General features: G+C 42.0%; 1 protein-coding gene across 5 annotated transcripts in view; it reads right to left on the bottom strand.

The window, feature by feature from the left end:
- DYNC1I1 (dynein cytoplasmic 1 intermediate chain 1) overlaps positions 1-16,154 on the bottom strand; it is a 181,171-nt gene extending 165,017 nt beyond the window's left edge. For 2 of the 5 annotated variants that reach the window (XM_085227476.1, XM_085227479.1), the window contains exons 1-2: positions 15,881-16,154; positions 534-651 (exon numbers count right to left, since the gene is read on the bottom strand). In XM_085227476.1, the coding sequence (XP_085083602.1) occupies positions 534-641 (108 nt within the window). In that variant the 5' untranslated portion in view covers positions 642-651; positions 15,881-16,154. The remainder of the gene's footprint in view (positions 1-533; positions 652-15,880) is intronic. The other 3 variants (XM_085227477.1, XM_085227475.1, XM_085227474.1) reach the window with 3 other exon arrangements.
- Positions 16,155-16,482: the final 328 nt, after the last annotated feature.

Below are 16,482 nucleotides of genomic sequence, written 5' to 3'. Positions count from 1 at the left end.
AATAAACTAATATGTCAATCAAACTTTAACAGAACTGAAAGATGCACCCATGCCAGAAGATGAAAATGCAATTGCAATTATGTTTTACTTTACTGGAGAATAATAATTGTATATCTGTTACCTTAGCCAGTAATCAAGCTGGTCTTCAGAGAAGAAAATACATATTTAGATTGTAATAGCTTGAAAAAAACCAAGACCTTTTCCTGTCTTTCTGCACTCTCCACTCCCTTTCCATTGAAGGAAAGCCCAGCAAAAAGCATTGTGGCAAATCAATTTTTCTTTCTACACACACATACACATCATGTTGTCTAAATTGTTGTCATCTGACAGCATGTTGGTTTTAAAAGCAATTCCTTCACCCCAACTTTCCTGGCTAAAAATAAGTGTTCTGATTTTAAGGTTAGATCGATGTGGCTTTGGAGATCTCATCCCACATGACAGTTACCTTGGAGTATACAATACTTGTATGTCAAAACCTCAGCGAGACCTTTCTGCAGGCCTGAGCTATTTAAAAGGCAATCCTGCATATTTACCTCTTTCTTCTTCCTTTCTTCTTCCTTCCGTTTCTTTTCTTCTCTTATCTGAGCCAAGCGCTGCTTTTTGCGCTCAAGTTCTGCTTTTAAATCACTTTTGTCCGACATTTTGATTCTGCTGGAAACAAAATAGGGAAACCAAGTTGAAAAGAGAATTAAAAGTTCTCCCTATTTACTGAAAACAGAACCCAACAATATCAAAAATAACGCTTAGAAAATTGCTACAAATATACTCCTACATAATTGCTGCCCTTGGAAGAGGCAGGATATTTGTTTTAAACTTCAAGAAATTAGATCAGAATATCTCCAATCATGGAATATATTTCAAAATCGTCTTTATTAGAAAGCTGCCTTTGTGAAGCAAAGTTCAAAACAATGCTTTAATACTTTTACTTTTAGCTTTACTTTTAGAAGCTGATGTCCTCCAACTTTCATCAGCTTCAGCATCTCTGCCAGACCGTAAGTTACAGATCCACAGTAGAAGAGGATGTACTTGAATCATCTCTGCCCCAAGCAGACCCGTGTATCTTAAACAACTAGGAATTTAACTGGCAAAAACTGGAAACCTAGTAGCTTTGCTTCTGCGCAAGTTTTGAGAGGCTGCCATCCCAGCACCCCCTCCTATCCCATGCTACAGTCAGGCACAGGCCACCAGCCCCTTTGCAGCCACGGGATACATACGATACCAATCCTTTACTACAGTCCTTGAGCCTCACCAATGCTGCAAAAATTCACAATCTGGATCACAGATAATGTAACTGTTCTATATCATAATCATTACAGGCTGTCATCTAACTGTATCAACACTGATTTTCTTCTTAGCAGTTACTTCAAAGACAGTCCTGACTATTACAGGCGTTCATGGAAAGAGTTAACTCCGCCCTTGACCACATCCACCACTGCAACTCAAAATCAATCGTGTCGATGGCAATATCACATTTATGCAATGGAAGCCTATTGCTTGCTCGACGCATGGGAAATTAAATGGCAGCTTTCCATTAATACTAATGAGAACTCCATCCGCAATGCTGCCTGGGTGGGACGACAACCAGAAAGTAAACCCATACGGTAAAAATGATGTGGGACTTTCACTCGTCGTCAATTGCTCTGCAGTCATAAGCTTCCTTCTCTTCAAATTACAAAAGCATAATTAGCCTGTGATATGAAGGACATTGACAACAAAACACCACCTGCATTTTAAGCGCAGTCTTGGCCCCAAATGATTTGTTCTCTTCACAAGTATTTTCCTCTAACAGAAAAGACGGATAAAATGTGGAATGAGGAAAACACTGAATGCAAACAGCAGGCATAAGAGCAGCGTGAGGGATGCCAAAGGGTTAACTGTGTGCCAAACATACCACTCCGCAGTCCAACACCCAACTGAAGCCTATCAGCAAGAACTGCATCCATCCTACCAGGGGTCACCACAGGTTCTACATCCACTGCAGCTCGCTGCTCATTCCCAAAAGGGACCTGCTTTCCTTTCCCAGCTCAGGGCCTTCTGGCTCAGCCTACAACACAGTAAGTGGTACAGCCAAGACAAATATCAAAGCACCAACGAGCTGCACTATGGAGTGCTCTAGCTGTACGCACACTGGGTGCACTAGCTGTACACAGAGGACCACCATATTTTTTTATTCCTCTACCATTGATTCTATTCACAGTGGTATTTCAGATATTGTTTTGAATCTGAGAGAGATCAAAATTCTCAGAAAACTTGTATTTGATACAGATAAAACTAAGCGGCAGCACCTTCACCAACTCTAATCTGATCACTTGACATGAGCAAGCTATTTTTCAGGTGAGAAATGCCAGGAGAAGAAACTGTTTTTTAATAATGGTGCAAGCAGTATTTTGCCTAGCAGCCTGCTCAGGATTTATGGGTGTCTCCTGGATATTGTTGAAATCCCATTTGAAGTCATTTTCCTAATCTGTTGTGCACATTTGAATTCTGATTATGAAGTTTCCCCTCCAAGCCCTTCGGACGAGATAGAGTTTTCGCATCCTTTTAGTTCTGCAGTTTAGCAACAGAGAATGAAATCCTGTTTCTATGCAGAAAATATGCAAATGTATTTTAAAGCTCCTAGCAGAGACCCGGAGGGTTTGGCCTCCCTTTCAAGCTGTTTGTCAGATATCAATGAATAGCTTTTAAAAATTCATTCCCCTAATGTCAGGGAAGCTAGCTTTTCCCCTGATTTAGGCATCAGCTACTTAGTGCCTGGTCCCTTCTTTACAATGCTCCAGTCAGGGTGATCAAATTCTATTATAAGTGTGCCCTATTTTTAACAAAACAGAGTTTACATACAACAAAGATGATGTATTAAATTTCTTTCAAAAAACACTGCCAGTTTTGAGTTATAGAAAGAAATTCATCTCAAGTTACTTTCTTCCTGTCTGCAGCCATTCCTTAGCTGCCCCAAGCAGCTTATCAACCTCCAAACTTGCCATGCACAGTTTCAGAGAAATGGAGCACCAGGCACACGGAACCACCTTTCTGAGATGTCAGCAAGGCAGCAGTTAGCACAGAGGCAGCATGCCGACGCGCTCACTGCTCTGCTTGGCATCAGCTACAGAGTTAGCACTCTGTATTCATTACTATGAATAAATTCCTAATAATTGTCATTCTGTGTGCCAAAAGGCATGCCATAGGAAGAGAGAGAAAGGCAAGCAGTAAAAAAGAATTTGCTTTTCACATTCTCTGTGGTGCAAAACCACAGCCCTAGGCTTATGGATGACCTCAGCTTCCCTAGCTGGTCAGAGAAAAATGGTAAGGAGCACATTTTGTAGCAAAGCCATTAAACCATCTATCTGAGTAGGAACACATAGGATCGAACACTCGAGCAGTGCATTAACTGTAGAAATAGTTCTCACAGCAGTGCAGCAGCCCAGGGCTCCCTTCCATGAGGGAAGCACATAACCTTCGATCCAGTTTTATTTTATGTGGCCCAAGTAACTGTGTCAATTGACACAATTCCTAAAGCAGAGTCCTACCAGCCCAGACCAACTTACAGCTCAAGTGCTGAGACACATTTGTGGCTGGATGTGAGCTGCCTTGTACAGAACACCTGCCTGCATTTTCCACACTCAAAAGGAATTATCCTTTCTTTGAGCCACTGGATAAAGCAGTCTGCTCCTCCTGGTACAATTTTTAATGAAACTTGGCTGTTGTATTTCAAAATGCCTGTTTTCCCTGCATTCATCATGTATGCCCCAGAATCTTCTCTCAGGCATGGAAATAAAGGCAATCGCACTTACATATGACAGGGCCACCCGACCCCTCATTGGGACAGCACCCAGGCACATGCAAATGCAATGCTGAGGCTTTGAGAACAGCATTCTTGGCCTTCACCACCCATCGTACTCCTCTTGCTACATCTGCATGGCCACAGCATACATATAGAGGTATCCTCACTATCTGCGCAGGGATGAAAAAGAGAAACCAGGCATCCTAGAATATGATTCTGCTTTGCCTAAAGCAGATGTCTAAATGCCAACAGTTTCCCCCCACTGGTGATAAAGGGCCCTTGGTTAGTAGCTAAGTTCTAGAAAATCCCATTGTAAATGTCTCAAAGTGGTTGAGAAGAATCCTGTCCCTTCTATCCTCCCAGCAGTTCTTGTTACCCTGTCATACATGAAATAAGAGCTTTTGAAAGCCAATTACTTTAATCTTAAATAATAATGGTGTTTGTGTAAACTTCTCTGCTATACAGAACATACACAGAATGACTCCATCCACTTTTCACACAGGTGGTAACATCTCATGACTATTTCCTCTGTGACAGCAGTAAGCACATAAACATGGAAGGTGCAAATAACAGTGTTCTACACTTGAGCTGACTAAAAGCCATATAAAGCCTTGTATGGGTACAAGCCAGTAGCCATTACAGTTCTACAGCAAACAACAGGGTTTTTATTAATGATCTTTAATCACAGTATTTGAGCAGGTATGTTTTACTAACCGTTTCTGTGAACACTTAACAGCAAGAACAGCCAGAGGATCTGAAGAAGTTTACTATAACCGCAGAACTAACATACCAATACTTGCAAGAGTAAACCCGCAAAGCTACAGAGGAACAAACTCATGGACTTGTCAACTATACTCGATCTGTAGTTTGGACCAAATATAAGAACAAATAAGCACAGTGAACACAATGAATAGAGTGAAAAAGAAGTCAAAGATGATGACAGCAAAAATTTTTATCAGCAGAAAAAGAAAACAAGTACTACATCTCCCTTCTCTTAAAGCCTGTATCTTTTTCCTAGAGCATCTCATCTGTATGTCATTGCCAAGCTCATCTGAAAAGAAACTTCAGTTTCCCAAGCTAATAGGAGATGAAAAACCCTACAGACTTTATTGCTTTTTGGCACTGAGAGGATTTTTACACACTGTTCATTCAGCAGGCTGCACTGCAGAACTGTATTCACCATTTCATGAGCCTCCAAGTCTTTTCTCTTTGTGATTATCTCCATTCTGATTATCAAAGAGGTTCATCAAACATTGTTACATATGGCATTGGTCAGCACATACAACTAATCATAACTGATTGGTTAACACACTTTTCTAAAATAAATAAGCAAGCTGTAATACCTGTAGATGCTTCACACTTAAATGCCTGATAAAAAGCCAGTTACTCTTGAGTCCAAAACTGAAAAATATCTATCAAATGAAAGATAAAGTGCGTTGCACAGTAAGATGTATTACCCAGTTATTTTTGGTTTTAAAGAACAGCTTTGTAGAGTAGGAGTACTGTTGCTATTGAAACTATTAAAAATGGAATTTTCTACTGGAAGAAATTACTCATTTCTATCCTGCATGGACCACATTCATCTCTCTTCTGTAGAAACAAACACATTTCCTACAGTTATGAGTATTATACATTTTTACAGTAGAAAACATTCCCACGGGATCTAGATGTGACTTTTACAAGTGGAAAATATGTATTCAAAGTATAAAATTGTACAAAGCAGATCAACTTCTTTGGTCTGCAAGAAACCAGAGGGAGCTGCTACTCTAGCATAAATGCATTCTAATCAGTGGTATTCATTTGAAAATAATGCTTGAAACATGCTTCAAACGGGCAAGAGGGGCTAGAAATATTTTCCTGACAGCAGTTTTTAAGTGAATACAAAGGCACCTATTTCACCATGCATTACAATTTGTACTTGACATCAGTCACATAACCCAAATATTTTTGTAAGATAGACATACCAATGTTTACAAGATCAAAACAATGGGCAAATATTTGCAGATGCAAAATCTCAGCGCTTGCAGTATTTTTTTTGCAGAAGTGTCCTATATGATGAATCCAGAGAAACTCTAAGTAAAATTGGAGACTTGTTTTTCTACATAATCTTGAGGAAAATCTCTACAGGTTTTTAGTGCTATATCTGTTTATCCCATAAATAAAAATGGCTGTAAAGTGTTAGGTTTCAGGGAACGTACCATTTTTATCCTTCAGCTTTTCCATGGGTTTCTAGCAGGTGAACAAAGGTCTTGTACTTTGTTCTGTGAAGGTTTGCAATCACAGCATCCTGAGCTTTGGTACTGTGCTTCCTCATGGTTGCTATGCAACAGGTCAGTGTATCTCCAGCCTATTTATTTCGAGGCTGAGAGAGTATAAGATATGTGCCCATAGCTGCTTAATTACACTTCCCTTATAATCTATTACCATTTAATCTTCTTGCTCTTGTTCTTCCACAATGGCCCTTCTACAAAAAGAACTCAGTTACAGCAGAATTATGGGGTCCCTACACAGCGGCATATAAGCAAAGCTCTTCTATTGCCTATTCTTCAGGCACAGGCCTTAGTGGCAATGAAACATCATCTGTTCATCACCTCCTTCTCTCATGCCTCCTTATCCTCCTAAATTTACCATGACCTTTCCAATTCCAACAAGCACAGTTCCATGGAAGAGTCATCAGGGCTGAAGAGAAGAAGTTGCTGGCAACAACCTTCTGGAGGTACATAAGAAACACACAGCATTCCAGCTAAAATTATAAAGAATCCCACCTAACAGGTCACTGTTAGAACTACCTACTAAGAGGTAACAAAGTTGCTTCATAGCTGCCATGAAATATCCTCCCTTTTCATTGAGTTCCATGGAACTCACTGGATGTACCACCTCAAAGAAAACTAGACTGAAAAAAGATCTTTAAAAACCTTATATCTTCCCTCAATAAACATTAAGAGCACAGTTACAACAATCTCTTGTGTGCTGGGAAATGACCCTCAATAATCCAACATATACTGATTTGTACCTCCCAGAATCCAACTCAGAAATAGAACCCTAGTTACAAAGAGTAAAGTTTTTAAATAAAACCATCAGCTGCATGCCTGGCAACATTTTGATTTTGTGGAATACAAGATTTTGGGGAATTTTTGTCATTTTCCCCCCCTATCAGCTTCTGTTATCTTCTGTTGTTTGGTTGTATGTTAAGAGTCCTATGCTATCTTTTGCAAATTTCCCAGCTAACTTCAGAAAGAAGCTGAAGGACTTGGCAAGGTACTTCAAGAAGTTTCTTGATATTCAAAGAAAACCAAATGCAAGTGATAAATTGGTATGATTTTAGAGATGTATGAGAGAGATGACAAAATTCTCACCCACAGGCTGAAGATCACTTGCCTAGATTTAAAAGAAGAGCCCCATATTTCATGTTAGTGATTTCAATTCATTTTGTATGTGTCTTTTTATATAACACTCATATTTCAATGATATTGGCTGCTAATACCTCTCCACTTTGTCACAACCTCTATAGAATATTCGGTTCTACACAAATCTTCATCATAACAGTACCAAAGTGCCTCCCAGGAGCATTGCAACCTAATGTAGAGCTGCACTTCAAGACATCTGTGACTCTCCTGGAGCGGAATGATGATTCATTTTCTCCTTCCAGCAAACATTTCAGATATTAAAACACGTACTTCTATTCCTTATTGGGCAATGGAAGTAAAACAGAAACAAGAAATGGAAATAAAAGTGACCTCTTTGACATTTCTACCCTCCTCTTGAAATAATCCCAGTGGTTTATGTCCAGCAACCTGATACTTAAAGCCATTTACCCAGACATGAAAAATACACACTCTAGTCTCTGCTCCTGGACCCCATTATGACAACGGCCAGATAGATATCAAAGATGAAAGGATGCTGCTGACATGCAGGTTTTCTGGAAGACTTACCCAGGTACCAGCTCTTTCTTAAAACACTTTGCTTTGCAGGTGATGTTTGTGAGTATATAACTAGGTTAAAAACACTATGCACCAATTTAATCTCTGAGAGCAATATACCTAAACCTAAGTCTAAGATTTAGACTTAGGTAATAGCTCTGGCCTGTAAGAAATACATAGTCTATTTCACATGACTTGTCATCATTTCTAGGGAAGCAAAGTGGAAGGAACAGCACTCTACTCCTCACGTACTTGCCAGTGCCGCTTCTCCGACTGTAGTAACAAAGCAACATGAATGACAGAGCTAGTCTTAGCCAGTCATCCTTCTTGATACATGGAAAAATGATAGGCTAAGATAAAAAGAAGAGAGTGTAAATGCAGATATATATAATAGCATATTTTAAAAGACTTGTAAGAACGGCAAAGAGAACCAAGTCCAGCACTGGGAAGGCTTAGACCCCTCTTTGAGGTCACTGACAGTAAGAAAACTTTGAGATTTAAGGTTCAGACCTGAAAATGTCAATGTATTTTAATACATTTGACCCAAAGAATATACAATGTGATATTAAACCAGAGAAATATTATTTTGTGATATTCACTATGATAGGAGTGCTTAAAAGATTCGGCCAAGTTGAAGGGTATGCTACACTCAGTGCCACAGAGACAAATAGGAAGAGACTCTTCCAGTCCTGAGGAAGTTTTAATTCAGTGAGTGCAGTGGAGGAAGGATGAGTCATTCCAGTTTTACCTAGGAAGAACTAAGGCAAATTAAGGCCAAGGGGCTAAAGCCTCTCAAGGGCTTGTTACTACAATGCTCAGCAAGGCCATTTTAGGGCATCTGATCCTATAAAGATCCCTTCTTCACCCCAGCTTCTTACAGATGGCCTGGACTGAGAAGTCATCTTGATGAGCAAGCTATCCTGGCAGCATGAAGCTGGTTGGACACTCCATTACTCAGCCCTGCTAGAGGACACCTGCCTATACTCAGCATGCTCAGTACACAAACCCTTCCCAATGGAAGACAAAAGCTTCTTTCTCACAAAGGTGAGAAAGTTTACCCCTCTGTTTTAGAAAACATTGACAGGAAAGAGTCTGCCAACCTCTTTAATGTATCTTCTCAGCAGTTGAAGCAATCTGCACAAAAGCAGGAGAAGTTTATTTTCAGGAGAATTCATCTTTTGTTGCTTATTTGTTTGTTTTTCTTCAGAAGACCAAAAGCCACCTATCTAGGACAGCTGTAGGCCAACAGATTAGAAAGACTACAGTATGGAGAGTGCCTTCTCAGCACTGAAGATACTTTCTAGTAGTTTATTTTCAGCAGAAGAAGCAGATACAAGAGGGCAAATATTAGTCCCTAACTGAGGCCCCTGGGTTCTAGTCTTTGTTTCAGGGTAAGTTTATATTATATCCAACGATTGTTTAGTTTAAAGTACAACACTGTGTTTAGTATCTGAAGGCCAAGTCTTCTCTTGCTGGGTGCTTGATGCAAGGAAGCAAAGAGTCACTTCTCTTTTTTTCACAGGTGTTTTCAGGTCCAAATAATCTTTAACATTTGTATGAAGCAGCTTCAGAGAGCACCTTCTGAAGAAAGCATATAGCTTGCTGATTAGAGGACAGATGTAGGTAACAACCTCTTTAAGCAAAAGCAAAAATTGCCTGAGACTCCTTTACACTCCTTTGAGTGTATCTCCCTATTACTAGGGCATACTGAAAGAGGAAGCATGTGCCATGGGCTGGAGTTCCACATGGAGCAGAGTCTGATAAGTGGGCTTTAGAAATGAGTCAACGAGAGGAAGACAGCAGATACTCAGGCTGTAGAGTCTGGGGGTTGAAGGGTAAGAACGTATCCAGAAGAGGAACTCTGAGGAGTTATTAAAGACTTCATCTACTTCTAGAGCTAGATGACATCTAAGCAGAAATTTTGAGGATTGCAGTGTGGAATTTGTTTCTTCACCATTTTGTCAGTCTTGATTTACCTGTGCTCAGGTAACAACTTTGAATTTGAGGAACTTGGGTAAACATCCGAGGTTCAAGATACTGTATGACTGCAATTAAATCCAAGCTTCCTACCAATGCAAGGCTGGCTGCAAATCAACTCTTCTCTCCCATGCACCAGTTGCCACCAGTTATCTTCAAAGGAAGAATTCAGTAGCTCAGTGCTGTAGATATTTTTGGAAAACACATCCAGTTTTACTAATGGCTTTGAAAATACAGGACCACTGCTGGTGTGCAGGGCAGTCGCAATCAGCCTGATTGCCATGCCTGAACTTGCCACGTCAGATGGTGACAACTTTAAAGTCAATACCTGTATTGACTAGTCCTAGTATTAAACTGTATTACAACTTTGTTTGAAAAGATTCTTGTTTCACAGTGACTGCCTGAGAATCTTTACTTCCCTGTCCTCTGATTAATTGATACAATGCAAGTAAACAACAAACAGCCTCATATATAAAGGGCTGCTGTGGGAGGTGTGGGGAACATTAACAGTAAAGCTGCAAAGACTTTTTTTTTTTTTTAAATCTTAGCCCCTTCCAGAGAACATAATCTACTGCTCTTTTGAGTTTTAACTTTGAATGTATGAGAAAAGACCTAAAGAGCAGTATCTTATAATTATCAGCTAAAAAGTAGTGAATTTGCACAGGGTACTGTTAATACTGTTAATATATTAGAGGAGGCCCGTGCAGGCTGACAAACCAGGCTTGCCTCTTTTTTTTTTCTTTTTTTTTTTTTTTTTTTTTTTTTTTTTTTGCTATTAATCAACTTCCTGTGAAAAAGAAAAATATTGTGGGAAATAATGGGACAGTTTTCCCACAGGCTCTTTTGGTACAGAGAACGGCATCACTGTTTGGTTTTTTTTTTTTTTGTCTCCAGCACAATACCTTCCTACCCCATCAGCACAATTTTTTTTGTATTATTATTACTACTATGGAGATACTGAAAGGCAGGAATACAACATTCACAGGCTGTGCCAAGCCCAGCAGATTACGTACATGAATAGCCAACTGCACACTAGGGGGTATGATTTAGGTCAAATTTCTTACTTCATTCCAAAAGGTTATAGATTTTTAAGCCATTCATTGGTTAATGCACCACACAGCTTGCACCCATGCTCACATAGAACATGAAATATCTTTTCACAGATTTTTCCAGAAGTAATTTGTTTTCCCAGGCAATGAAGACAGGCAGAAGTCGATAGTCTGTAACAAACTGCTATGCGTGTAACAAAGCTTTATGGGTACCCAGAGCTCAAAAAAGGGCAAAGAAAAGGGAATTCGTTTAGGGGCTAATGGAGATCTGAAATCCTTTAGGATTATAATACAAAACACTTTCTGGTTCAGCAACTGCTCAACATGTAACGAGAAACAAATTCACAAAAAAACCCACAATGTCATACGACTTTGAATAACATGATTAACGAAAATGGTGATTCTCTTGTATTATTTCAAGAGTAGACAAACACATTATGAAGCTAGTCACATGAGTTGAGATAATCCCCCAACTTTGTCTGTGTTGTGAGAATCAGAGAAGAAAACCTTTTAAGCACTCAGTCAATAGAACAGTCTTTAAAGCAGTATGAACAGTATCAAACTCAAGGGGCCACACCAGATAGCAACCCAGGTTTCTTTTTTTATTTTTTATTGTGACTCTATTTTGCTACATATTTTAATTTCCTCAGAATATACAATAGCAACCATTTGATATGTCTTTGCCCCAATTACCAAGTGACCTGGTAACCACTCTGATCCTAACAGTGGTGGCCTAACGTGCAAAACATGAAACAAGGACATGCTTCGAATGGTATGGATTTAATACCACTTTCTATGCACTTTAAAAGCTAAGATCTGTGTTAATGGATACAGAGAGGAAGGGCCAAACAGTTTAAAGCAAGAGAGATCCATATTTTCCCAGCAGGTGGTCTAGGACCTCCAGTGAGTCATTCTCAATATTCATATAGCGTTAGATTTTGCTGTAAAATTCAGCCTGAAAATATTACATATGTGCATTACAACAGGCTTGAAGATATGGAGATACATAGATAATGAATATATTCTCTTTTACACTTATTTATTTATTTAATCACATTGAGCTGTTTTCCAGTACTATAACTCCCCATTGTTTGGACACAAAGCACACCATGTCTTTCTGCTGGACTGAACAGAAAAATGAATAATTGACTAGCAGGATTTGGAATTACTTGTAGTACACCATAGAAAAAAGGAAGAAAGAAGGAAGAAAGGATGAGGAACTAAAACCAGTTCTCTCCCAGGGAGAGGTGACAAAAGAAAAGGGAAGACCAGAGAGAAGGGGATCAGTATTAGCAAGAGAGCAAAGAAATGTAGAGAGGAGAAGATATCAATGGAAAAGAAAACCTATATCCTTCAGAGATTGCCTGTGTAATTGTTTTCTGCTCAGTGGCAGTAAATGAGCCCTCTCCCTCTGCTGAATTACTCATTAATTATTCCAGGGCCAAACAGGGACAGTCAGACAGCACCCAGGGAAGGTGCAGCACAGGACTGAACCAGGTCCGTAAGGGATGTTTGCACCCTAAGACAATATGTCACACTCTTGAAATCAGGCAAGCTTAACCACAGGCATGGCAGCAAGTTAAATATGAAAACAGATTAACATGTCCTTTTACTCTAAGATTAACAGCCAAGAATCACAAGAGTCATCTGAGCAGTGCCCATTCATTGGGTAACACGGTTATTTGCATACGGGTGGAAGCAGCAGTTACACAAGACCTCTTCCAAAGACTATTAAGTCAGGGCAATCACACTTGGTGACTTCAGTAAGAGCATGGAGATACCTCATGGCCTTCAAAGAAGGTGCACTGCTGATTCCTGGCCTGACTCTGGACGCCAGACTCACCCCCAGGATAATCACAGAGCTGCTCTTGAGAGGACCCAGTCCTCTGAACACCTCCAGCTCTGTGCCTTCTGCTGCTGTGGGGCACTGCCACACACTCACCACAATGCTTCTGCCTCAAAGCACTGAACAAGAAGGGCTGAACACAGTGAGAGATGCCTCGTCTCCATGAGATCTACACGTCAGTCTGCTTCCAGCTTCCTGACGTTCCTGCCATCTGCCTTGAAGTAGCCATTTCTCAGAAAAGTTGGCAAGCTTATGGCACCTAAAATGAACAGTGTTGGAGGAGCAGGCTCATGTATGCTGCATACTGCCTTATTTTGAGTGCTCACAGATGGCCAACCGAACAACAGCTTCCAATGTCATGTCTGAGTAAAAAGAGCTTGCATGGCTTTAGATGGATAATTACCAAATAGTGAAAGGGACATATTGTGTCTATATGAGACTCAGACAGAGCCAGTGTCTCCCTCAGGCAACCTTTGCAGATTTGCAGACACTTTTTTTCCCCCAGATTTTTCAAATTTTCTGTTTTTAAGCTGTGTCATTTCTCCATTACCATTTATTCCTGCCTATATAGGTCAGCCATGCAGATGACCACACAATCTCTCATCTGGATAGCAAACTCCCTTACAGACATATAAACATATATTCACCTGTATCACTTGTGTTACTCCAATGAACTAAAATAAGCTACACTGGCTAATCTTAGCACAGCTTTGCTAACATATATACAAGATGCACTTTGCTAGCACACTCTACCAGTACTCTTCCTGGAAAACGTCCCTTTTATATACACAGAAGTTTATTTATACACAAAGCAAATCTATGGTCATTATGTTTTTGTTTGTTTGCTTTTGTTTTGTTTTGTTTTTTTTTAGTGAAAATACAAAAATATCAGATGAGCAACGCAGTAAGGCAATAATGGCTGGCTGTGGCTGCAAAAAGCATGAGACCATACCTTTGCAGAGGCCAATACTTCCATGTACCTCAGTAGGGACTTCTCTTAAATTTCTCTGGAAGTTAAAGCCCAGGGATATACAGAGAGGATCTTAGGGTGAAGATTCCACCACCACCTCCAAGTAGCAGCTTGCTTTGGCATCAGGCATGAGGCTCTGAAAGACTCCCAGTTACTATCTCTGCTGTTTGTCAGATCATGCTGAAGGAACTCAACAAGGCTCTAGAGACACAGCATCAGTTTATGAGCCTGAGAAGTCCTAGAGTATATTATATAGAGTATGATTACTTGAGTCGTCAGTGTAAGTTGGTGAAGCTCCAAAGAAATGGCAAATGCACCTTTCCCTCTATGCTCTTATCTTTTTTTTCCTCAGTTTTGCTCCCTTATCTTTCTCCCTCACCACCCAACACACTGTAGTAGTGAGACTTCCACCAAGGCGCTATGCATCACTTCCATCAAAGCAGCTGAGTTCTTGGTTCATCACTTTGAATACCAACACAAAAGGACCTGCTCGAGCAAGGCTTTTATCTGTGAGAGATGACATAACAGGAACCAGAAGCTGGAAAAACACAGATTGGAAAACAAACAAGTGTATTTCAACGAAAAGAACCTAACAACCAACCAACTACAGAAAGCTATCACCATGAAACACACCAAGCTGCCTTTACTTCTATAGAAAACTTACTTCTATAGAAAGAGTTGGCAGATCAGATTTATAAAACCTGCAGGATCCAAGAAAGTGTTTGCCTGAATGCTATTTGAGTAACCAGCTTTTTGTAATCACTGCATGTGCAGGGCATGCCTTACTGCTGCTCCTTGAAGGACAATTCTTTTGAACTGTACATAGGAAGAGCTGCAGGTAATGCTTGTTTAAGCTATGCTATGGTGGGGAAGAGACATGGAGAGCTAGAAAAACAATCCTGTTAATCTAAGCAATCTGTTCCTTGTGCTATAAGATAAGGTCCTCAGAAGTCTTCTGAATAACAAGGAAGGGGATAGCAAGCCACAGTGCTCACAGCAGTCTGTGTACAGGGAAGGAGGAGCAGAAGGGGCAATACATTTCACATTGTCATAGATTACTAATTGATGTTTCTAGGAAAACATCACGGAGCAGCTAATGATGATGATACTGAGTGCTCCTGGAGGCAAAGACCTGGGTACAGCCCCAGGGAATGAATATAGTTGCACTGAAGAAAGACATTCTTGCTAAGAATTATAAGGAAATTACAGTGAGGGTGCATGAAATTCATTCCAAGCATGAGTCTCCTGCTAGAGAAGTCCTCATAAGTGAAAAGAAAGTAATAAGAGGAACATAATTGAATCAGAAAGGAAAACACATAACTTCATCACATTAACACAGTGAGAATGAGTGAGGCACTTCACCAAAGCATATCGGTAGCAACAGCAGCAAAACTCCTCCCAGAGGCTCTGGTAACACCATCTACCAGGAGACAGATGCACAGTGCTGGGCTTTGCATTTCCATTTGGAAACTGATTTTACAGCACTGCGCTTCATAACATTTAGAATAATTTCAGAGGCAATTCAACGTCCTCACACGGAAGTGAGGAGCGAACAAAACCCAGCGTGTCAGGGTGAATTAAGAGGCGCAGTGCCAGAGCCATGTGCCAACTTCACGTCAGGTCTTCGCATTTCATGCCTGCTGTATTAGGAGGTTGCATTGCTCAGTCTAGTTATAAGCTTTATTTTATGTGTATTAATAGCTGATTTTTATTTTTATTTTTTTTTATTTTATTTTTTTACTTTTTGCTAACGTCAACATCACTGCAGAAACTTGCTTTGCTCCCATTAGTGAGAGAGGGGCTTTGTCTAGGAGATGCCGTGGGGCCTTCGGCTATCTGCTGACCCGGGGCATTCCAGGAGATGTAACTGTAATCACACTCTTTTGACACTGTATAGTTGACCGCCTGAAAAAAAGGCCTCTCAGTGCTCATCCTCTGGCCCTGTCTGCCAATCACCTGGAAAAAATCTCATTCTCCATCTACTATCGCTGTGGACTTTAACAAATCCTCTGTTGCTCACGCAGTGCTAAAAACAAATTAGAGACGGAAAACTTTGTTTTTCCTCCCTCCGCGTTAACCTCCGCGGCGCTGAGGCTCAGAGCAGGCACCCGGCGGCCGCTCTCACCGCGGCCCGGGGCCGGGACCCGAGCAGGTGCGGCGGGTCGGAGTGCTGGCCGCTGCCCCGGCCCCACCTCTTCCATCCTCTGCCGGGGCCGAGCGCGTTCCGCAGCGGCTGCCCGCCGTCCCGGCACCCGGCGGGAAGGCGGCACCCCGGCTGCCAGCGGAGCCCCGCACACCGCCGCCGCAACGCGGCCCCCACCGGGCCCCGCGGTGCCTTACCTCCGCCGGCGCCCGAGTGATGCGGAGCGGCTCCCGTTGCCGCGCAGCTCTCACCGAACCCCGCAGCCCAAATGGCCGCTGCCGCCGCGGCGGTGCGCAGTGCCGCCCGTTCCTGCGGCAGGACCGCCGCCGCCGCCGGCTGAATGTGCTGTCTCACGCTGGACAGGCTCCTCCCGAGAGCTGCCGCCTTCCTCCTCCCGCCCCCTTCTCCTCTTCCTCCTCCCGCGCGCCCCCCGGCAGCGACACCCCCGCCGCCGCCGCTCGGCAGCCCCGCGGGCGGCAAGGAGGGGCGGGCGGGGCGGGGCCGTGGGGCAGGTGGCGGCGTGGGGGGGGGCCCAGGGCCGCTCGGAGGCTCCGTACTCTAGAAGCCCCCTTAGCTGCTCCGAGGTCCCCTCACTGTCACCTCCCACACTGGCACAGCCTTCGGCCCGTGACAGCTCAGCCACCAGCTCCATGGCAGCCTTGTTATCACCCCTGCAAAGGCCTCACCATCACCTCCTGCACAGCCCAGCTGTCACCCCCCATAGCTGCCTTCGTGTCTCCCTTACACCAACTTAGCCAGCAGCTCTACCACAGCTTATCCATCACCCTTAAAGCAATCT

Source organism: Meleagris gallopavo, chromosome 6 (assembly GCF_905368555.1).
Source record: "Meleagris gallopavo chromosome 6, MGAL_WU_HG_1.1, whole genome shotgun sequence".
Lineage (NCBI taxonomy): Eukaryota > Metazoa > Chordata > Aves > Galliformes > Phasianidae > Meleagris > Meleagris gallopavo.
Note: the sequence above shows the minus strand (reverse complement) of the source record. Positions and strands in the feature narration are given on the sequence as shown.